The sequence below is a fragment of the Rhinoderma darwinii genome, chromosome 10 (genome assembly GCF_050947455.1).
Source record: "Rhinoderma darwinii isolate aRhiDar2 chromosome 10, aRhiDar2.hap1, whole genome shotgun sequence".
Taxonomy (NCBI): domain Eukaryota; kingdom Metazoa; phylum Chordata; class Amphibia; order Anura; family Rhinodermatidae; genus Rhinoderma; species Rhinoderma darwinii.
This window is the reverse complement of record NC_134696.1, coordinates 64,145,143-64,170,126: the sequence shown is the minus strand read 5'-3', so window position 1 is coordinate 64,170,126 and position 24,984 is coordinate 64,145,143. Positions and strand designations below refer to the sequence as shown.

The window sequence follows — 24,984 nt, the reverse complement described above, 5'->3', positions numbered from 1 at the left end:
TAAAAAAAATGCCCAGTTGGTGTAATGACGGGGTGGGGAGACAGACAGGTGAGCCCTAATCTACCCGCCACTCAGTCCCTGCCTACTTGCACGGCCCGTCCTAGGCGACGGCGTACAACTGGGCGACGGTCTCTATGCTCAATAAGTGCATGACAGACAAACAGACAAGGGTACACAGAAGCTAAGGGAAATGGGGCAGTTGCCCACGGCAACACCGTGAGCAACAAGAGTAGTCAACGAGCCGAGTCAAACCAGGAGTGTACGAGGTACCAAACGCAGAGCAGGAGCGAGGGTCAATTTGAAGCAGAGGTCAATAGTACTAGCAGGAACAGCGGAGCCAGGAAACAAGACAGAATCACAGGCAAAGGAAGAGCAGGAAATGAAGGTATAAATAGACCAAGGGCGGGAGCTAGAACCATCCGGCCAGGCTGTGATAGGTTCTCCCACTCCTCAGCCTACCAGCCTGAGTGGTAGCAGATCGTGTCACTCTATCAAACCTAGGAGCAGATGCAGACTGATTAACAACGGGTGTCGACACAGAAGCTGTGTCTGGCAGATCCTTTACAGTTGGGCATTAAGAAACTCATTACCATAAATTTAAAATAGGTCATAACTTGGTCAAAATTTATAGTTTTTCTAAATGAAAAACACTGCTGTAATCTAAATTACAGCGCCGATCACATTATGTAGAAGATAGGTCACTTATAATGTGGTGACAGAGTCTATATAAGCATTGTAATATGTAATAACAGCATTTAGTAAGTGTGTTAACCCTATAGGTGTTTCACAGGAATTAAAGCAGGTAGGTAAATGTAAAAATAGCACTTTTTTTGTGTGTAGATATTCAATTTAATTATTTGTTTTTCCTGTAACACAGCATGTGTTAACAGAGAAAGGTAACTCAAGATTTATTACCCTGTGTGCTACCTGACACAGGCCTCAGAAATGAAGGAGCAAATTGTGGATTTTGGGGCATCAGTTCTACTAAGATGTTTTTCAGACACTGCTTTCACTTTTGCAGAGGCCTTGAGGTGCCAAAATATGAGAAACGCATCAAAAATACCCCAATTTTAGAATTACAGCCCTCAAGGAATTCATCTAGGGCTGTAATGAGCTTTTTGTCCCAGCAAATTTTATTAGAATTGAGCTGTGAAAAGGAAAAATATATTTTTTCCAATAATATGTAGTTCTAGTTAACATTTTTTTTTACGAAGGGTAAAAAACACCCCACAATTTGTGACACTATATTTCCAAAGCAAAGTAACACCCCATATGTGGTTGCTAACTTCTGTTTGAGCATACGGCAGGGCTCAGAAGGGAAGGAGCACCATTTGGCTTTTGGCGTACAGATTTAGCTGGATTGGTTTTCGGTGCCATGACGCATTTTCAGAGCCCCTGAGATACCAGCAGAGCTGCACCATCCATGAGCCGGCGTCCTGCAGCCTCTCTGAGGGGCGGTGGCACCACTGAAACCAGGCGCCGCCACTCCCTCCTGCACTATAATTGTACGTGCATCTATAGGATGCAGATATAATTACATGCATAAGCGCTGAATGGCGGGGCACGTAACATGAGCATTGAGCGCCTTTCAATGACGTAAGCGGGCGGAGCAATGTCATTATCGCACCGCTTGCGTCATTGAAGGACAGGGCAAGGCAGCCTGCCAATCAGCGCTTTTCAATGACGCAACGTTGAAAGGCGGAATGATTTGCCCTGCCGCTCAGCGCCGCTTGCGTTGTTCCAGCAGACCTGCTCAGAAGAGAGCAGGCCTGCATTGCAAGAGGACAGCATGGGAACGGGTTTAGGTAGATAAAGTGTTTCTTTATTCTATAAAAAATGTGGGGGGCTAAATGTGAAGCACTACCTACAGGGGGGCTGTATGTGGAGGCTATATGTTGAGCATAGCCTATCTACATGGGGGCCATATGTGGGGCACTGTCTACGGGGGGCCATATGTGGGGCACTATCTACAGGGGGCTGTATGTGGGACACTATATACAGGGGGATCTATGTAGGGCACTATCTATGGGGGGTGGGGGTTATATGTGGAGCGCTACCTACAGGGGGGATATATGTGGGGGCTATATGTGGAGCACTATCTACAGGGGTGGCCATATGTGGGGCACTATCTACAGGGGGGCCATATGTGAATTAAATTCAAACTTATTACTCTCATCCACAAAGCTCTCCACAGTGCTGCACCTCATTAGATCTCCTCCCTCATCTCTGTCTACCACGCTACCCATGCTCTAAATTCTGCCAACGAATTTAGATTAAAATGCTCCATAATCCGAACCTCCCACTCCCGTCTCCAAGATTTTTCTAGTGCTGCACCAGTCCTCTGGAATGCGCTACCACAGAAAATCAGATTAATTCCCAATAACCACAGTTTTAAACCTGCCCTGAAAACATATTTTTATGCAGGCCTATAATATTCCCTTATCTGACTCCTTTCCTTGGCCTCATTAGTCATCAGAATAAGATTCCCTCACACTCCTTGCACCGTACTGTATTTCATGTCCGTCATACACGGATACTGACTGGTGACTGGCTCATGCAGCTTTATGTGTACCACCCCCATGTGTATAAAAGATGGCCGGAGCATTGTACTGAACAAACACTTTTACACTTTGTGTCTCCCTTATTTCCTCATAGATTGTAAGCTCTTGCGAGTAGGGTCCTGAATCCTCCTGTCTGGAATGTAAATTAGCTTTGTCACTATGTACTTTCTGATATCGTCTGTTTATGTTCCCTCTAAATTGTAAAGTGCTGCGTAATATGTTGGCGCTATATAAATAAAGATTATTATTATTATTATTATATTATATGTGGGGTACTTTCTACAGGGGACTATATGTGGGGCACTATCTACAAGGGGCTGTATGTGGGGCACTATCTATAGGGGGATCTATGTAGGGCACTATCTATGGGGGCAAGAGGAAATGGAGAAAAACTTCATGCAGTCTCTTGGTAATGGCACCAAGCTAGTAAGTACAATTGCACTATGTATAAAAATGTTCTTTCTTTATTCGTGCAGACTATATGTGGAGTACTATCTACAGGGGGGCTGTATGTGGGGGCTATATGTGGAGCACTATCTACGGAGGGGCTGTATGTGGGGGCTATATGTGGAGCACTACCTATGGGGGGCTGCATTTGGAGGCCATATGTGAAGCATTATCTACAGGGGGGCTCAATGTGGGGGCTATATGTGGAGCACTATCTACTGGGGGAGGGCTGTATGTGGGGGAGGCTGTATAATGTTTAAACATTATACCTTACCTAACGGAGAGACCCGGTTTGGTCCTGAAATGCGTAGTTTGCACGAATAAAGAAAATGTTTATACATATTGCAATTGCACTTACTAGCCTGGCGCCGTTACAAAGAGACTGCATGATCTTTCCCTCCGTTTCCTCTTGCTTTCAATCTCATCCCCATGACAAGGATTTATCCTTCCAGGAATCGCAGTAGGAGGATGTCGGCATACACTGTTACCATATAGATGCACGATTTCTGGTTCTTCTGGTGGTGTGCCCACTACTAGAGAATAAGCTTATTGCTGAGTCTTTTGGTACAAGACGAATTTCCTAAAGGTACTGACTGTACATAAGACAACATTGCCTCTGAGGATCGCCACTGTCTCCCATTTTTCTTCACTTTCTCATACCCACCAAGTCACTATCTATGGGGGGCACTATCTACAGGGGCTTTATGGGGTAGTATCAACAGGAGAGTCTATAGGGGGCACTATGTATCTGGGGCACTGTCTACAGGGGGCTCTATGTGGGGCACTGTCTTCAGGGGGCACTATCTACAGGAGGCAGTGTGTGTGTGTGTGTGTGTGTGTGTGTGTGTGTGTGTGTGTGTGTGTGTGTGTGACAAAGTGTATGGTGCTATTATAATCAGGGACAGTTACAGGGTATGGTTCTATTAGAATTGGAGGTGCAGTGTAAGGCGCTATTATACTTAGTGGCATCATGAGCATCATGAGAATTTTATCTTCGTTTATCTTCGTTTTATCTTCGTTTTAGGTGCAGAAATGTTTGAAAAGTGAGAAGCTGAAGACATCTGAGCGATAAACTGCAGAAATGGGCCATGGACGGGAGATGTCACCTGTGAGTCACTTAAAGAGGCTCTGTCACCACATTATAAGTGCACTATCTCCTACATAATATGATCGGCGCTGTAATGTAGATAACAACAGTGGTTTTTATTTTGAAAAACGATAATTTTTGACCAAGTTATGAGCAATTTTAGATTTATGCTAATTACTTTCTTAATGCCCAACTGGGCGTTTTTTAACTTTTGACTAAGTGGGCGTTGTGAAGAGAAGTGTATGACACTAACCAATCAGCATAATACACTTCATGGCCAATTGTACTCAGCACCGCGTGATCTTGCTGTGCTGTCACATACACCCACATTAACGTTGCAGAAGTGTCTTGAGAGTGAATAGACATCTCCTTCAGGCAGGACGCGATGCTCTGGATACCAGTAGAAACCTCCCAAAAGTGACCCCAGTTAGGAAATTACAATCCTCAGGGCATTCATCTAGGGGTGTAATGAGAATTTTGACTCCACAGATGTTATCCAGAAATTCATGCTCATTGGATAGTGCAATTTTTTTACCGAGACACATGACATGGCTCAGGAGTAAAAAAAAACTCAGTGTGCATTTGAGCCTGCTTTGGCCCACAATTGCAGGTCAAATTGTAAAAAAAATGTGACTCCATTCTGAAAACTACACATCTCAAGGTATTTATTAAGGTATTTAGTGAGCACTTTACCCCCACAGGTGTTTTCCAGAAATTAATGTGTAACGGATGGTGCAAAGCGAAAACGGCAATTTTTCCACAGACAAGTCCTTTCAGTGCGCAATATGTTGTGCCCAGCTTGTGCCACTAAAGACACACACTCTAAATTGTTAACCAGGTTGTCTAGGGTATGGCAATGTTATATATGTGGATGTAAACTGCTGTTTGGGAGCACTGTCAAGCTCAGAAGAAAAGGAGCGCCATTTGGCTTTTGGAGCATGGATTTTGCTTGATAATTGTTTTGTTTGATGTTTTACTAGTATTTCAATTTACAATGCGGGGGCATATGTAAGCTGTGCGGAGTACTTTACAGCAAAATACGGTGGTATAATAAAAGGAAAGTAAAGGAATTTTTCTCCCTAATATGGGGCACTTGGTAATTGCTTCATAGTTTTTTTTTTGCCATTCTCTGGATCAATGCTGCAGGATAATTGGTTGGACTCGATAGACCTGTACCTTTTTCAACCTTACCAACAATATTACTATATTACAACCCTTTGGTACAACAATGTACAAGACAATAAATATAATCCGTTTTTATTGATTACAATATATATATATATATATATATATATATATATATACAACATCCATAATACCAATGAAGTTCCATTTGGACTATACAGTAGTTTCAGACTTGTAAGCGTTATGAGTAATTATCTATTATACTCCTTATACAATTGTTTTGAAGCTATCTATAGTATGTCATTTGTAACAGCCACCATCCATTGTACTTTTATAAGATAGGGGCTTTTTTAAAATTGATTTTAGTAGGTATATTGTCATCTAAAAAGATTGACTATATTTACATTTTTCAGTCTTTTACATTGGTTTACTAAAAGGCTGTGGATTGTGTAAAACATTTAAACAATATTGAGTTATACAAACTTTTTATGACATTTTTAATGAACTAATTTATTTAATCAATCAATCAATCAATCAATCAATCAATCAATCAATCAATGAATCAATCAATCAATCAATCAATCAATCAAATCTTACCTTTTATTTTATGTTCAACTAGTACAACACATCCATATGTACCACTGCCCAGTCTCCTGATTACACTGTACTGGTGTTTTAATATTATATGTGGCATCCTCTGTGATGTCAGATTCATCATTCTTTTTAGGATCTCCTCATTTTCATTTTCATTTTCATTTTCATTTTCATCCATCACATCTATTTTATGATCTTGGGATTGAGTCTTGTATATTAATAGTTTGGTCTTGTCTATAAAAAGAAAACAAAATAGATTTTTACTGGGTAATAGTTTTATAATGTTGCTACATTTCTAATTAAAAACCTGATATAACTAAGTTCACTTGAAATCATAAAAACAATGTAAAATATATAGACCAGGAAATTGCTCCTCAAAAATCTACTTGTAACAAGTAATTATTTCTAAAAGTGATTGATAACTGTGCAGTCCCTAAGTCAATAGAGCTTTCTTTATCCACACTGCTTATATACTATCAACATATTCAGCAATACTGAACACTTACATCAGTCCCCAGTGGGGCTCACAATCTAATTTTCAAACATCAGACATATGCAGCAAGTTACATGTGAAGCCATATAAGCTGTACGTGTTTTTGGAGTGTGGAAGAAATCAAAGTGCCCATAGAAAGATCACGCAAACACAGGGAGAAAGCTCATATATTTCTATGGCCGACGGATACCTTCCCGTATATTTACGGGAAGGTGTCCGTGCCGTAGAAACCTTCTGTAAAATATAGGACATGTCCTATTTTTTTATATTACAGACCGTGCTCCCATACTTTATAATTGGAGCATGGCCCGCAAATATGGGCGGCTGTCTGTGGCCGGCTGTGCCCCTAATCACTGACCGTGATTACGGGCACGGTCGTGCACATGGGGCCTTAGTAGTTTTAAAGAATACTTTTACAGTATTATTACTAAAGATGATTTAATCTTTTAATCACTTGATAACCAATGACTTATATACTGTCACTGTGCCTGCGCCATTAAGAGTGAGGCAACCGCTATAATACACTGGTTTTTCTAATCTCTTATATCCCGTTAAATCGTTTATATACCATGATCAATGCTGAGCACAACGTACAAGGGCAGAGACTGAGGGGACCCTTTTAATCTTGTCACAGGAATTCCCTGTGACACAATGAGTGCCCATACTGTATATGGGCAGACAACCCTGGCTCCATTAAAAAAATCCCAGCGCTGTCTAGCCACATTGTCTGTTGTAAGGGTATATGTGTACTATAGATATATACCAATACAATGTAATACAATAATAAATGTAACATTTTAAATGGCCCTTTTTGATAAAAATAAATATTTAACATAATTTATGATGATTGGTGTTATAATGGGTGCGTTGGACACTGAGCATACCTGTGCAGCTGATATCTCTCCCATTGTCTCATTGCTACTGTCGGACTCGTCAATGCGGCATGTATGTAGACTCTTAAAGAGACAGGAGTATGTCGACTTCTCGCTGCTTAGCCTGTTCATGTGTATGTTCACATGGGCTATTTTCTGCCATTTTTATGGCCGTAAATGCCCCTGAAAAATGGCTGAAAATACGGGGGCTGAACTCTACAAACATCTGCTCATTGATTTCAATGGGAAAAACGGCGTTCTGTTCCCACAGGGTGTTTTTTACACGGCCATTTTTGCTTAAAAAACGGTTGAAAATCAGGAGCTGTTTTCCCTTGAAAACAGCTCCGTATTTTCAGCCGTTTTTTGTTAAGTGTGTGAACATAGCCTAACCCTCCTCAGAACTGCTTGTGCAACAAGATTTGTAGCATACTGTCCATTTCTAAAGGTGTTTGTTGTGTGCTATTTTGTATTTGGATCACTGCCTTGACCGTTTTCTGCAAGCAGTTAGCACGTAATGGTACTGGTTCTCAGATCTGTAATCCAATAGGAGGGACAAACGACACAGTTTCAATTATAGTCAGATGTAATACAGAGTTCGGCCAACAAGTAGAGAGAATAGAGGTAATGCAGTGTTCAGTACACAAGAAGAGAATAGTAGATGATCACAGGAAAGCTAGATCGCTGACAAGTCAAAATAATCCGGCACAGGAAGTACTAGGCTATCTATTAACCTGTTAATGACCAGGCCTTTTTGTATGTTAATGACCAAGCACAATCATTCAGTCATAACTTTTTGATTTTGCCATCGATATATCCGTAAGAGGGTTTGTTTTTTTGGGAAAACTTGTATTTCAATTGCACCAGTTTTGGGTGCACATAGTATATTGATAAATTTTTATTAACTTCCCTTTGGGAGTGAATAGAAAAAAAACAGCTATTCCAGCATTGTTTTTTTGCATTTTAAAGTTACACCGTTTACTAGGCAGCTTAAATAACATGTTATGTTTATTCTATGGGTGGGTTTAATTCCGGCAATACTAAATATGTATAGCTTTTTTTATGTTTTACTATGCACAATAAAAAATAATAAAATAATATTAGTTTTTGTATCGCTGCATTTCGAGAGCCGTAACTTTTTCTTTTTCCATTGATGTCGCCATATGTGGGTTTGTTTTTTGCAAGACAAGGTGTAGTTTTTATTGGTACTATTTTGGGGTACATGGGACTTTTTGATTATCTTTAATTTGATTTTATTTGTGGGGGATCGGAAAAAAAAGGAATTTTACAGTTGTTTTTTGCGTTTTTTTGTACGCCTATAAGCCGACCATTAAATCAATGTGTCAACTTCATTGTTCGAGTCGTTACAATCGCGGCAATACCATATACGTGTATTTTTTATTTACACTTTTACTAAATAAAACCACTTTTTATGCTTTATTTTATTTTCACTGTAAACTTTATTTAACCCTTTTTTAATAATATTATTTTTTAGTCCCACTAGGTGACTTCACTTTGCGATTTTCTGATTTCAGATATAATGCTTTTTTATACTTAGTATACCAAAGCATTATTGCATTTCAGTGTAAAACTGACAGGCAATCTATTAGGCCATGCCTCTGACATGAAGGACTTTATTAGGTCCCCGGCTGCCTTGAAAACCTATTGGCACCCCGCAATCGCACCCTTCCTCTGTAAAAATCAACTTACATGTCACAGTTGCTATTGATTGTTGCATCTAAGGGGTTAAACTGCTGTAATCAGACTACTCTCCAATTCAGGCAGCAGTGACAGGAGCCAGGCTATGTATAACAGCCGTGCTCCTGCCGCTGATCTCGTGGGTACAGTGGCAGTACCCACTAGATACAAGCGACAGATATATTCGTCGCAATGTAGGAACTAGCACCCGCTTGTGACTGATATATCCGTCGCTCGTTTTTAAGGGGTTAATATAGGGCAGCAATTACTGTGATTGGCCACAAGGCAAGTGCAATCGATCAACAAATCACTATATGCAGAAAACACATGGCTGGGCAAAGCTGGAATAAGCAAGGACTCTTCCAGCCCTTATCCTGATAACTACCTGTGTGAAGGGGCACAACCTATGTGGTAACAGTGATACTGAGCCTCCGCTAGTATGCGAGAGTGGAGTATTGGAACACAGGTTCATTCTCTCTGCTATGTCCAGGTAACCATGGAGACAATCTTTCCTCCTCTTCCATCTCTGACCTTTTCTCTGAGGGGCATTCACCTCTCCCATACACAGGATAATGCCCTCAACATTCTGTACATTCATAGTACAGTAGCCATATAGATAAGGTCAACACATTTAGTGTGCTTATAGGTCAGTAGACTGTGAGATATATAAATCTACATATGAGTTTGGGGGTCTTTTCGTGTTTGGTATAAGCCTTTGCCATTAATGACTTTTCTTTAACCCCTTCCCCAGGGGTCGGACCCGGGTTTGCCCCATTTCTCCCAAAACCGGTTGTTAAAATTGAAGTCGGTTCAGGAGGCAGCCGAAGTTTGTAAGAGACAGGGTTGATTTGCTGTAGGATCTCAAAGGGTCCGAGGAACCTGGGAGCAAATTTGTATAATGGCACACTCAGCCGGATATTCCTTGAGGATAGCCAGACTTTGGTACCTGGAAGATACAGAGATGGCTCTCTTCTCTTAGCATCTGCTTTTCGCTTCATGCGATCGACTACCTGTGTAAAATCTCCAAATGCAGAGTCAGCTGCGGGTACCAGGAATGTAGTCGGAACAGCAAGAGGAATTTGGGGATGTTGGCCGTAGACAATGTAGAATGGTGTGGAGTTGGTGGACTCACTTGAGTGGTTGTTGTACGAGAACTCGGCCCATGGAAGAAGCTGTACCCAATCATCATGCTGCATGGAGATGAAGTGGCGAAGATAATTCTCCATGATTTGGTTAATCCTCTCGACTTGGCCATTAGACTGGGGATGAAGAAAACTCCAACTTCACGTCTAGGAGTTTAGAGAGGGCTCTCCAGAATTTCGAGGTGAACTGAACCCTCCGATCAGGCACGATATGAAGAGACAAACCTTGCAAACGGAAGATGTGCTGGATGAAGAGATTTGCCAGCCGAGGAGCAGAAGGTAGGCTGGTCAGTGGGATAAAATGAGCCATCTTCGAGAACTGGTCCACCAACACACAGACCGTATTGCATCCTGCAGACGAAGGAAGGTCAGTGACAAAGTCCATTGCTATATGCTGCCAGGGAGCATTGGGCACAGACAGAGGTTGGGGCAGACTTGGAGTGAGCAACTATGTTGGAAGCACACACAGTGCAGGACAAGACAAAGTCCACAATATCTTTGGGCAGCGTGGGCCACCAGAAATGATGGGGAATCAGATCTCGGGTCTTACGAGCACCCGCGTGCTCAGCCAGTTTGGAGCTGTGCCCCCAGAGAAGGATTCCACTCCTGTCTCCCAACCATACAAAAGTCCTCCCTGGCGGAAGGTCTCTAACTTGCCGAGGATCAGCAGAAATAATACAGGATGGGTCAATGATACTTTGCGGAGGCTCCACGGTGTCCTCTGTTTCAAATGACCTGGACAGGGCATCGGCCCTCACATTTTTGTCCGCGGGCCGGTAGTGGACCCCAAACTGGAACCAGGAGAAGAGCAGCGACCAGCTGACTTGACAGGGGTTCACCTGTTGAGTCGACTGGAGATATGTAAGGTTCCTGTGGTCGGTGTATATCAGGATGGGGTGGGCTGCGCCCTCTAGCGCCAGAGGGCTTCTCCAGAGCCAATGTAATGGCCAGTAACTCCAGAGTAATTGCGCACTGCGAGGAAAAAAGTCTCGAGTAATAACCACATATCACTGCCTTTCCTTTGAGGCCTCTCTGGAACAGCAGTGCATCTGCACCAACAAAGGAAGTGTCCACCTCCAACGAGAACTGTCGAGAGACATCAGGATGATGGAGGATTAAGGCTGAGGTAAAGGCATTATTGAGGCTATTAAATGCAGATTCTGCCTCTGGAGTCCACACCTTCTTAGTAAGGGTAGAGATGGGAGCCATCAATGATGAGAAGTTTGGGATAAAATGCAGGTAGAAGTTGGCGAATCCCAAAAAACGCTGTATGGATCGCAGGGCCTGAGGACGTGGCCACTCCAGAACGGTCTTTACTTTCTCAGGATCTATCTTGAGACCCTGATCCAGATGATGTAGCCCTGGAAGGGCAGAGAATTATTTTCAAAAGTGCATTTCTCCAACTTGGCATACATGCGACTCTCCCTTAATCGCAGTAGGTTTTGACGGACATACCTCCTATGTGTCATCGGATCTGCGGAGAAAATCAAAATGTGACCGAGATAGACCACAACACAGACATAGAGGAGATCTCGGAAGATATCATTGACAAATTCTTGGAAGACCGTGGGAGCGTTACACAGGCCGAAAGGCATCATCAGGTATTTGTAGTGCCCGTCCCGGGTGTTAAATGCCGTCTTCCACTCATCATCTTTATGGATTCGGATTAAGTTGTAGGCCCCACGCAAGTCTAGTTTAGAGAAGATCTTGGCTCCTCGTATGCGATCAAATAGTTCCGAGATCAGTGGCAAAGGGTATTTGTTTTTCACCGTGATCTGGTTGAGACCATGGTAGTCAATGCAGGGTCGAAGAGATCTGTCTTTTTCCTTTACAAAGAAGAACCAGGCACCGCCCGGAGAGGAGGATTTTCGTATAAAATCCCTCTCCAGATTCTCCTTGATATAGGTCGACATGGACTGAGTCTGGTAAGGAGAGGGGGTCTACCCATTCACAGGGCGGTGAAGCATTAGGAACCAGTTCAATCGGGCAGTCGTACGCCCGGTGTGGGGGAAGCATCTCGTCCTCCTTCTTGCAAAAGTTGTCCGCAAACTGTGCAAAATGTGTGGGTAATCCTGTCAACGACTGAGACATTGGAGGCAGGACAGGCTGATTCTGTGACATGCAGTGGTGGAGACATTTGGAGCCCCATTGGAGAACTTCTCCAGAATTCCTGTCCAGAACCGGGGCATGAAGTCGGAGCCAAGGCAGACCCAGTGTCAAGTCCATGGCCGCGGGCCGTCAGGTTCACTCACCTCCTGACAGCCACAGCCATAGGTCTGCCATCAGGTTCACTCACCTCGGCCGGGTCCCTCTTAAAGGGGCAGAGCGCACACAGGACTTTAATGTAAAATCAGCCCATGAGTGCCCTGACTATAAGAAGGGCCCAGCCCTTGGTCTCCTAGTGTTTTCCAGTTAACAGTGTTCCCTGTTCCTGTATCGTGTATCCTGTATCCCTTGCTAACCTGGTCAAGTGCCGTGCTATGCTGTAGTCGTGCTGTGCTGTATTCTATGCCTGTCCTGCTACACAACGCCTGACGTCTGCCTGATGCCTAGTCCCAGCCGAGCCTGTCTTTCTACTGTCCAAGCTGCCACAGGTACCCCATACAAACTATAGACTGTGGCCGGTGCCCTGTTGGCCAGCTGCCTTACCGCCAAGGTGGTACGGCCCTGCGGGTCCACGAACCCTACGTGACACCCAACAACACCGGATTGACAGCTTTGGGTAAAAGGAGGAAAGTAATCTGCTCGGTATAAAGAGCTCCCACTTGGAGCTTCAGTGGCTTGGTTTCAGACATGATGGGGTTGGGCAGAGGAAGTCCATTCACTGAGGCAACAGAAAGTGGTGTCTCCAAGCGAACAGTCGGCAACTGGAGCTGATCCGCTAGGTCCTATTGGATGAAGTTTGCCGCTGACCCAGAGTCCAGGTAGGCAGAGACCCCGTGCGTCTTCTCACTGGACTCTATAGTCACAGTAATGGACAATTTATTATTTAGTCCTTTTCCGCCTAGAGTTGTCTCGCCAACCAATCCTAGGCGCTGGATTCTTTTTGGCTTTTGGGGACACAGACGCACAAAATTGCATCCAAGGCCGCAATACAGTCAGAGTCCTGAAGTGCGTCTGAGTTTTTTCTCTTGGACAGACAGCTTGAGTAGGTCAACTTGTATAGGCTCCTCCAGTGGAAGTGCTGATGAGTGCAGCATGGGTTGCTGGAATGAAGCAACTAGCCTAGGAAGTCTTCTGGCTCGGTGAACCTCTTGATACCGTTCCTTGATCCTCATGTCAATCCGGGTGGCTAGAAAAATTAGGTCATCTAGGGTAGAAGGCAGATCTCGAGCGGCAAGCTCGTCTTTGATATCGGAGGATAAAACCTGCCAGAAGGTGACCACCAAGGCTTCGTTGTTCCAGGTCAGCTCTGCCACCAGGGTATGGAATCAAATGGATTACTCGCCCACTAAGGTGTCTCCTTTGTGAATGGTCAACAGGGATGCAGGTGCTGAAGAGACTTGTCTAGGTTCCTCAAATACAGTGTGGAAAGTCTGTATAAAACACTGTAAGTCACAGATCTCTGGTCCCTGACGTTCCCAGTTGGGGTTCGCCCATGCCAGGGCCTTGCCAGTAAGAAGAGAGACTATGAATGTGATCCTTGTGCCATCAGAAGGAAATGCTCTGGCATGCAGACTGAAGTGGATCTGACATTGGTTCAGAAATCCCCTACAGTTTCTCGCATCTCCATCGTAGCGAGAGGGTAGTGGCAGAGAGAATCAGGAATCGGTGCTGCCAGGAGATGTAATAGGAGGAACAGCAGGAGCAATAGGAGCAGGTGCCATAATGGCAGCTTGCATATCCAGCCAATGTGCAATTATGTTCACTGCCTCGAGGAGTTGGTCCTGTCATGACCGGATGTCTAGCATATCCGGTAGCATGAATTGTGATGTCGTCATGGTCTTGGTTTGATCAGTGGAGTCCATGGCCTTAGCGTACTGTCACAATCTGTGGGTATGTGGACCCACTGGGCCGTACCACCGTAGCGGGATAGCAGCTGGCCAAACAGTGTACCAAGTCAAGGTCTATATAGTCCAAGCGCAAGGGTACTTGTAGCAGTTCAGACAGTAGTAACGGCTAGGTTCAGATGTGATCTTGGCAGCAGACACCAGGCGTGGTGTAACACAGCAGGCGTGAGTGATGGCACAATACGACTCCAACTTTGTAAGGCACAGGAACTACGGTAGCATGGGATACAGGATACAAGTACCAGGTACGGGAACACTGGGAACAGGATAACACTAAGGGACCATTTTCAAGACTAACACGGGTAAACACAACAATGCTCAGGCAATGGGAAAAGGGCAGGGCCCTTTTTATAGTCCAGGGTGATCATGGGTTAATTGATGATTATTTTCATGTACCCGACAGGACACAGCAGAACGGTGGTAAGCACTGGTGTCTCCTGGGGAGTAGATGCGGGCAAGCGCTCACAGATCCATGGCTGCGGCCGTTTGGGGGGGTGAGTACTTCCGTCGGTCCATGGCCGTGGATGCTACACATGCCAAGTAGCACTCCTGCCAGTCTGAGCCCTACGGTGTGTCCAAACAGCAGTTTATGACCACATATGGAGTATTTCCGTACTTTTGAGAAATTGCTTTACAAATGTTGGGGTGCTTCTTCTCCTTTATTCCTTGTGAAAATGAAAAAAAATCAACATTTTATAGTGGGGTCAAAATGCTCACTATACCGCTAGATAAATTCCTTGTGGGGTGTAGTTTCCCAAATGGGGTCACTTTTGTGGGTTTTGCAATATTTTGGCTCCTTGGGGGCTTTGCAAATGTGACATGGCACCGCAAACCATTCCAGCAAAACTTGAGCTTTTACTCCTTTATCTATTGTGAAAATGAAGTTAAAAATCGAACTATACCCCTAGAAAAATTCCTTGGGGTGTAGTTTCCAAAATGGGGTTACTTTTGGGGTGTTTCCACAGTTTGTTCCTCAGGGGCGTTGCAAACACGACATGGCAGTGAAAACCATTCCAGCAAAATCTGCGCTCCAAAATCTAAATGGCGTTCCTTCCCTACTGAGCCCTGCCGTGGGTCCATACAGCAGTTTATCACCACATATGGGGTATTGCCGTAATCAGGAGAAATGGCTTTACAAATTTTGGGGTGCTTTTTCTCCTTTATTCCTTGTAAAAATTAAAACTTTCTACGTTTTTTCAGAAAAAAGTAGATATTCATTTTTACAGATTAATTCCAATAAGTTTAGCAAAACATCTGTGGGGTCAAAATTCTAACTATACCCCTAGATACATTTCTTGAGGGGTGTAGTTTCCAAAATAGGGTACTTTTGGGGGCTTCCACTGTTTTGGCACCATAAGACCTCTTCAAACCTGACATGGTGCCTAAAATATATTCTAAAAAAAAGGAGGCCCCAAAATCCACTAAGTGCTCCTTTGCTTCTGAGGCCTGAGTTTCAGTCCATTAGGATAGTAGGGCAACATGTGGGATATTTCTACAAACTGCAGGATCTGGGAAATAAATATTTAGTTGCATTTCTCTGGTAAAACCTTCTGTGTTACAGAAAAAAACGTATTACAAATGAATTTTGGCAAAAAAAATGAAAATTCTAAATTTCACCTCGACGTTGCTTTAATTCCTCTGAAACGCCTAAGGGGTTAAGAAACGTTCTGAATTCTGTTTAGAATACTTTGAGGGGTGCGTTTTTTAAAATGGGGTAATTTATGGGGACTTTCTAATATATAAGGCCTTCAAAGCCACTTCAGAACTGAACTGGTCTCTGAAAAAATAGCCTTTTGAAATTTTCTTGAAAATGTGAGAAATTGCTGCTAAAGTTCTACTCCTTGTAACGTCCTAGAATAATAAAAGAATGTTGAAAAAATGATGGCAACATAAAGTAGACATATTGGAAATGTTAACTAGTAACTATTTTGTGTAGTATTACTATCTGTTTTACAAGCAGATAAGTTACAATTTAGAAAAATTATATTTTTTTCAAATTTTTCTCAAAATGTTGGTGTTTTTCATAAATACTGAATTTATCGACATAATTTTTTCAGTAACACAAAGTACAGCATGTCACAAGAAAACAATCTCAGAATTGCTTGGATTGGTAAAAGCATTCCAAAGTTATTACCAGACAAAGTAACACATGTCAGATTTGAAAAAAATCGTCTGTGTCCTGAAGGTCAAAACAGGCTGTGTCCTTATATTTACAAGGTGGTAAATATTAATGGTGTGAGTGATTTTGGTTCCAAACAAATGGAAAGTTTAGGGGTATGTTCAGGTAAAAAGTTATACTTGTGAGTTAGAATACGTTGTACTATGGGCAGGCGGACATAGCATTTATATATCTCAAGTAATAAAGTGGTAATTACAGAATGGAGGTATACAGTAGTTATAGGTTTGCAATAGGCTGATCATATGGTACAATGTTGTACGATGTATTATATGGTGAATTATGTACGATGTATTTAGCAGGCCGCATACCGGGAGTAAAATAAATTGCCTGGTAGGGGGAGGGAATTAGTTATGCATAATATTCCCATAACACAAGTAATACAGTGATTATTGTAATAAAAAAGAAAAACACAGCGGGCTAGACACACAAAGCTAACCTAGAGGGGTGCATGCTATGTCCAGCAGGCCGAACACTGGGGATTAATAAATTGCTTAGTAGGTGGGGGGGGGGGGGGTGAGCTATGCACATTTAGCAGGCCGCATATCAGGAGTAAAATAAAATGCCTGGTGGGGGGAGGTTATGCATAGTATTCCTATAACACAAGTAATACAGTGGTAATTTCAATCAAATAGAAAATTCAGCAAGCTAGTCACACAATGCAAATGTAGGGGGGTGCACGATGTGTCTAGCAGGCTAAACATTGGGGTTAATAAATTGCTTAGTAGGAGGGGAGAAAAATGAGCTATGCACAGTATTCATATAATGCAAGTAAGACAATGATGATTGCGGAACTGAGGTATGCAATGGGCTGGGTACACAATGTAAACATAAAGAGGTACACGTTGTATTTAGCGGGTTGTATATCGGGAATTAAATAAGTTGCCCAGTAGGTGGGGCCAAAAAAAATCAACTATGCACAGTATTCATATAACACAGTTATACGGTAGTGGTTGCAAAATGGAGGTATACAACAGGTTGGATAGATAGTGCAAACATAAAAAAAATATACAAATAGTGAATTATACTCCATTAAAACTTGGTAAAGGATGCATAACACTCGACACAGGTAGAGTTGAAACTATAATGAGAGAATTTTAGAGTCCCTGTTAGGAATCAGAGCAAAAGTTGTGCTTGAGGGCACGTACAGTTCTGCTATATCAGGAAAAAGGACCAATAATTCTGAGGAGAGCGCTTAGTTTTCCAGAAATTGGTGTATAACAATAAGTGTATGTGAGTCTTAGTTGGTGTAGAGAGAGTGTCAGTCAGAGATTGGTAAAAGAGTAAGCAGGAGAAATATAATAGTACTTATCCACCAAGTAGGGTCGTCATGAAACCGGGTCGCGGTGCTCTGTTTAGTGGTGGTTCGCAAGCATTTGTGAGGAGGTATTGTGTCCCAAATGGGGCGAATCTGGGAGCCATCACAGGAAGCCTGGGACTGTTGGCATGAACAAACTGCAAGTAGAGGTAAGAGTTGTAGGGTAATCAAGAGGTGTTTGAGGTCGTCAGCCGAGCAAGATGAGTAGGATTTAATATCCAAGGAGAACTGAAGCTTCGTCCCCAGCGTTATCGAATTTGGTGCTGTTCTAGGATGGTAAGGAAAGGTTTCAGTTCAGTTTAACTACAAGGTCGTGTGGTTTGCCATCTGATCGTTTTGGGCTGATGCATCTATGGACACGGTTCATCTCCAACCTGTCTGTAGGAAGGTTTTGCACCAGTTTATGAAAAAGAGCCGTGATAGCGGGAGTTTAGGTCCTCGTAAGATTCGGATTGGCCTCGGATCCGAAGGTTACCATGGCGTGCTTGGTTCTCAGAGTCCTCTAAGCGCAGCAGCTCAGAGTTTAGGTCCGCTCTTAGGGAGTCAAATTCTGCATCGTGTGCAGACAGCACTTAAATAGCGTCATCTATTTTGGTTTCTAGAGCGTTTATCCTAGCCCCAACTCGCGTATCTCCTTCGTGAGGTCTTTGGACAGCTTGGTTGCTGTAAGGGTATGTTCACACGGCCTATTTTTGGCCGTTTTTCGGGCCGTAAACGCCCAAAAATGGCGGAAAAATTGGAAGCAGCTGCCTCCAAACATCTGCCCATTGATTTCAATGGTAAATTGGCGTTCTGTTCTGACGGAGCGATTTTCACGGCGGTTTTTTACGCGTAAAAAAACGGCCAAGAAAAAGAAGTGCAGGTCACTTCTTGGGACGTTTTTGGAGCCGTTTTCCATAGACTCTATTGAAAAAATCTCCAAAAACGGTCATAAAAATCGCTGTGAACAACGCCGTGAAAAACGTGAGCAGCACAAAAAATGTCTGAAAATCAGGAGCTATTTTCTCTTGAAAACAGCTCAGTATTTTGAGACGTTTTTTCTCACTGCGTGTGAACATACCCTAAGTTGTAGCTCCTGCTGAAGAAGTAGTTTGAATTTTCAGACCAGGAAGGCGTCCCTAGTGGAAATTTGTTGTTCCAAAGGCGGTGGCGAAGGAGATCGATAATCGTGAGCTTTTAATACAGCCGACATGGCGAGAAAGTCTGCGTTCTCTGGCGTGAGGACATAGGGTTCTGATGATCCTTCCGCCCTGTTGCACTCCTCCAGACCATGGGCAATCAATCAGGGGGAGGTAAGGGAGAAAATCAGGGCAGTAGGTAGGGATATCTTGCCTCTAATGTTAGCTTTAGATAGCTGTTGTGCCAAGAAGTCGCGGAGCTACTTAAATGTGCGGCCATCTTTGTTAGCTGGTCGCGCCCCTGTTTTTTTTTATTATTATCATAGTTATATTACAATGAATAATGAAATAATAATATTGTGTGAATTGTTGCTTTATACACCATTCAGCCATAACATTAAGACCACCTGCCTCAGATTGTGTTTGGTCCCCCTATTGTATGGACTCTACAAAACCTCTGAAGGTGTCCTGTGGTATCTGTGGCACCAAGATTTTATCAGCAGATCCTTTAAAGAGGCTCTGTCACCAGTTTATAACTGTCCTATCTTCTACCTAATCTAATAGGCGCTTTTCATGTTGATAAGTAAGGTTTTGTTGTTTGTTTTTTTTTAAAAACAACTTTCATTTTTGACAAATTTATGAGCATTTTAAGTGTTATGCAAATTCATTCTTAATAACCAAGTGGGCGTGTTTTTAACTTTTTTTTACCAAGTGGGCGCAGTAAAGGGAAGTGTATGACGATGACCAATCAGCGTCATACACTTCTCTTCATTCATGTTCAGCTGTACTCACAGCACAGCGTGATCTCGCGAGATCACGCTGTGCTGTCACTTGCTCCCCCAGTAACTTTACCGGAGTGTCGGGTGAATGAAAATACATCGCCTCCAGCCAGGAGGCAATGTCATTTCATTTAACTTTCCAGACACTCCGGCAAAGTTACTGTGGGAGTGACAGCACAGCGTGATCTCACGATCTCACGAGTGTCGGGAGAATGAAAAGACATCGCCTCCAGCCAGGAGGTGAATAATGGGATATTGAGGTTTCACCATAGCCCTAGGTGTGGAGGGTGACAATAAAATATGTGGTAAAGAAGAACAAGAGAGCATGCTAGCTTTTATATCAGTCCAGTGTTTGGATGGGTTAGGTGAACACCACCATTTGAATTGGTCTAATTTGTGGTAGGTTTGTTAGTTAGGGACTCCCATACCTTCGTGTTTTATGGTTCTGGATAGTATTGCTAATGGCACTCTTGGTTTTTTATCTTGCTATATAAATTTTAACATTTGAGATTTTAAAGACTTGAAAATGTATAGAGTAATGGGAAGAGGTAATGTACAAAGGAGATATAGAAACCTAGGCATAATTAGTATTTTATGGCCATGAGGATTCAAATTTTGTTCATCAAAAGAATTCAAGCTCCAAACATGTAATTTGTGATTTAACATTTTTTTACACCAGATTATGACTAGGGAAACTAAGATGAGTACCTAGGGATGTAATAGAGTGTGCGCTCCATGAGAAGGGGAACTCCTTTAGAAATTGAGTAAGGTAAATGCATGCCCAAGATCTGAGATTTTGTGGCATTAAGTTTATCATAAGACACCTTACTAAACATGGTCAGGGTATCGTATGCTGCTCTAAGGGAGTGTAAAGGGGTTGTCAAGGCCAAGATTAAATCATCAGCAAACAATCCGATGGTAGTGTGAGTGCTAATGCACTTTTCTCTTTCCTGAGCTCTAAATCCCCCTGGACGACAGCAGGTCATTTATGGTTTCCAGGTCCTCGGGGGTAGCATTTTGTTTATCTCATCATTGCATTGGTACCAGTGGTGTTTCAAACTGCTGATACTGTGAGTGTTGATGCAGCTAAAAATCCCCATGGATGATAGCAGATTGCATATAGATTCCAGGTCACTGGTGGGTAGCACTTTGCCTTTCTTATTCCATTGGTACCAGAGGTGTTTCAGCTGCGGGTGCACGTCTCTGGACAGCACCAGTCATCTTATACTGACGTGTGAACTGAATGCTCACCTGGATAGATTCAAAGGTCTAGGAGTATGGGCAAAACAGCAGAACTGCAAAGCCTCCGGGGGAAACGGGTGCCGGCCTCCAGGAATCCGACTTGAAGATCCCACAGTGTGCAGACAAGAACAAGAGGAAGAGGCAGCACTCCAAGTTGAAAATATCAAATAGATGGATTTATTTTACCATATGTGCAATGAAGTAGTGCAACGTTTCAGCTGCTCAATGCAGCCTTTGGCCTCATGCACACGACCGTAGCCATGTGAACGGCCGTGATTTTCGGGTCGGCCGGCAGTGGAGTGTCACCCGCGAGCCGCCCGCAAATCGCGGGCCGTGCACATGGCCGTGGCTATTATTTGCTATGTGCCTGGAAAGCAGAACACGGCTGTAATAAGACATGCCCGTTCTTTCTGTGGTCCAGGCTCCTGGGCCATGCACAGACCGTGGAAACCACAGTCGTGTGCATGGCCCTATAGGAGTGAATGGGGCCGCAATTCTCCCGTGGATTTTCGGGGGAGTTGCGGCCGCAAAAGCACGTTCGTGTGCATGGGGCCTTTGTCAAGCAGCTGCTTAACAAAGGCTGCATTGAGCAGCTGAAACGTTGCACTACTTCATTGCACATATGGGAGAATAAATCCATCTATTTGATATTTTCAATGTGGAGTGCTGCCTCTTTCTCTTGTTCTTGTCTGCACCTGAATATATTGTTTGTGGCACATTCCATACTGGATTCAAAGACCTGCAAATTCATGGCACTTTTTTCAGCTGGGCTCCTAAGTCACTACTATTTCTCCAACACAACGGTCCACTCTCTATAAAACCACATAAATATACTGGACCCAGGTAACTGGCGGGCAAAACTAATCAATAATAACACCTAATTGCCGATGCCAAAAAAATCCGTTTTCCCAGATAACCAAATTGTGAATAGGTACATTTAAATTCCAATTTAGTCTGATATTAGACGTGGTCAGTACATACACGTTGACTAACAACTACTATAGTGTCTACAAAGTTACCACACTGAGTGGTGTCTGAAATACCGGCTAAAAATAGCGGCTGAAATAGCGGCTGCAGTCCACTACATAGTAAGCCTGTAGCTATCAGACTGACATATTGATTTAAAATTGCTAGAAAGCCACCCGACATGTTTTGCCATATATCTGGCATTCTTAGGGATATTAGGGCTAATGGTGCCAATCGCTAAACCTTCTGTAATTTATAAGGTTTGCAATTACATCACGTGGGCAGACCACATGACAGACATTATTTCAGACACCACTCAGTGTGGTTACTTTGTAGACACTATAGTAGTTGTTAGTAAACGTGTATGTAATGACCACTTCTGATATCAGCCTACATTGGAATTTTAATTGTGTGTAGTTCTTTTTCTGTGGTCCATTTAATAATAGTTATGTTTTAATAATGTACCTATTCACAATTGGGTTATCTAGGAAAAGGGCTTTAGCAATTACCAGTAGTTGCTATTAACTCCCTATAAAACCACACTGCAGGTGTAAAGGATCTTTCAGACACAGCTTCTGTGTCGACGCCCGTGGTTAATCAGTCTGCACCTAAGTCTGATAGAGTGACTCGATATGCTACCACTCAGGCTGGGAGGCTGAAGAGTGGGAGAGCCTATCACAGCCTGGCCAGACGGAGCTAGCTCCCGCCCTCTGTCTATTTATACCTTCAATTCCTGCTCCTCCTTTGCCTGTGATTCTGTCTGGTTTCCTGGCTCTGCTGCTCTTGCTAGTACTATTTACCTCTGCTTTTTTGACCCTGGCTTTACTGACTACTCTCCTGCTCTGCATTTGGTACCTCGTACACTCCTGGTTTGACTCGGCTTGTTCACTACTCTTGTTGCTCACGCTGTTGACGTGGACAACTGCCCCATTTCCCTTAGCTTCTGTGTACCCTAGTCTGTTTATCTGTCATGCACATATTGAGCGTAGGGATCGGCGCCCAGTTGTACGCCGTCGCCTAGGACGGGCCGTGCAAGTAGGCAGGGACTGAGTGGCGGGTAGATTAGGGCTCACCTGTCTGTCTCCCTACCCTGTCATTACATAATCACAGGCACAGGAGGAGCAGGAAATAAAGGTATAAATAGACAGAGGGCGGGAGCTAGCTCCGTCTGGCCAGGCTGTGATGGGCTCTCCCACTCCTCAGCCTCCCAGCCTGAGTGGTAGCAGATCGAGTCACTCTATCAGACTTAGGAGCAGGTGCAGATTGATTAACCACGGGCGTCGACACAGAAGATGTGTCTGGCAGATCCTTTACAGCAGAATTTCTCTAGATCTGTCCAGGTGCATACCAACTGTAACACCTGAAGTAGTAACAAACCAACAAAGCAATGTTGAAAAAAGACAACGGGCCATCTGATTCAACCTATTATTCTTCAGAGTTGATCCAGAGGAAGTCAAAACCATAAGACAGTTACCCATGAGACAGTTTTCGCCTTTACATGCTGTGTGCCTGGAAAAATGTCAAATCATGATAAAACTGTGTGCAGTCTTGTCACACAACCGCAACATGGTCACTACATTTTACGAACATCTCAAGGAGAGAAAACTGTCTGGAGTTGATTTAAAGTGTTGAATTGGCATTTGATGGCTGTACATAGGAAAATGGGGTGTAAACATAAGTGTAGGAGGCCTTCATTAGGCTGAACAAACAAAACAAACCTATGGCAGGAGCGACCAAATCAACAATTTGATACATTCTTAAAAAGCTCAGCTTTACAAAAAAAGGCCTGAAAGACCACGGTAGACAACTATTGTGGATGATGGCAGAATTCTTTCCTTGATAAAGAAAACCCCTCTATAACATTTAGCCAAGTCAAGAACACTTGCGAGGAAGTAGCCGCATCATTGTCAAAGTCTGCAATTAGGAGACACCTTTATAAATGTAAATTCAGAGGTTTTATTTAAAGACACAAACCACTGGAAACATTCAAGAACAGAAAGGCTAGATTTGACTTTGTTCGAACACAACTAAAAATGCTGTCCAGTTCTAGAACTAGATTTTTGGGACAGATGAAACCAAAATTAACTTGTACCAGAATAATGGCAGGAGAGCAGTATGGAGAAGGAAAGGAAGGGTTCATGATTCGAAGCATACCACATCATCTGTCCCACATGGTGGAGGCAGTTTTATGGCATGGGCATGTATGGCTGACAATGGAACTGGGTTACTTTTGTGTATTTATAATGTACTGGGAATAGAAGTAGCAGGATGAAATCAGAAGTGTATATAATTTCTGCTCAGATTCAGTCAAATGCTGCAAAGGACAGTGTTTCACAGTACAGATGGATAATGTCCTAAAACATTCCTGCAAAATCAGCACAAGAGCTTCTCAAGGCAAAGAAATATAATGTTCTTCTTTTAATGCAGAGTCAGTCACGTGACCTCATCCCAATTGAGCTTTTCACTCGCTGAAAACGAAATTAAAGGCAGAAAGACCCAAAAACAAGCAGCACCTGAAAGTGGCTCCAGTAAAGGCTTGGCAAAGAATCTCATGGGAGTAAACTTCACATTAGTTGATGTCTTAGGGTTCCAGACTTCAGGAAGTCATTGATGGCCACAATTATTTTAGCTTTGCATTAAAGGGGTTGGCCACTTTATGTTTATTTTCACTGATGTCAGGGAAACAGCATTATGTGCCACTTACTAATACATAGTTAATAGAAGATTAATGCCAATGTCTTCCTCTGTGAAGCGCCACCCCCATGTTTGTACAGCCTTCTCCACGGACTGTAAAGTGCTCCAGTTCTAAACATGGTTGATAATGGAGGGGCATGTTAGGTAAGACTAAACGTGGACACCACAACACTACTCAGTTCTTTTCTAATCAACGGTTTACTGAAAAATCACAATTTCAAACAGGCCAAATAGAAACAATGCAGTATTCAAGTCAAGTCTCTCAGTAGCTGGGGCCCTCGCCCTCGTGGGAGTCCCACTCGCCCTTGGGTGGCTGCGCCTGGCGCTCACTGACCCGGCCCGGCGGGTCTCAAGAAGGAATGGGCCGTCTCCGCGGATCACTGTGGTGCTACCACTCACACTGCGGAATCCCCAAAGGTGGAAGCTATGCCCCTCGCCCTTTGGCTACGGCGTGAGTCCGGCGGATATATTACCGCGTGCGCCTCCGCGGGTCAGAGTGAGAGCTACTCACTACCACGCGGCATACCACCCTTACCTCCGATTTCTGCTCCTCTGTTGATGAAGATGACGTCTTTTCCCTTGTGTCTCCTGACACCGCTGAGCTGTAGTGAATGTCCAGCTAGTCCTCTTTTAGGAACGTTGAGCCAAGGATACTTCTCCTACAA

General features: G+C 43.4%; 1 protein-coding gene across 1 annotated transcript in view; it reads right to left on the bottom strand.

Moving 5' to 3' along the window:
* LOC142662605 (serine/threonine-protein kinase SBK1-like) overlaps positions 1–23,765 on the bottom strand; it is an 89,317-nt gene extending 65,552 nt beyond the window's left edge. Inside the window, exons 1-2 of the mRNA XM_075840817.1 lie at positions 23,600–23,765; positions 5,818–6,048 (exon numbers count right to left, since the gene is read on the bottom strand). Of these exons, the coding sequence (XP_075696932.1) occupies positions 5,818–6,048; positions 23,600–23,765 (397 nt within the window). The remainder of the gene's footprint in view (positions 1–5,817; positions 6,049–23,599) is intronic.
* Positions 23,766–24,984: the final 1,219 nt, after the last annotated feature.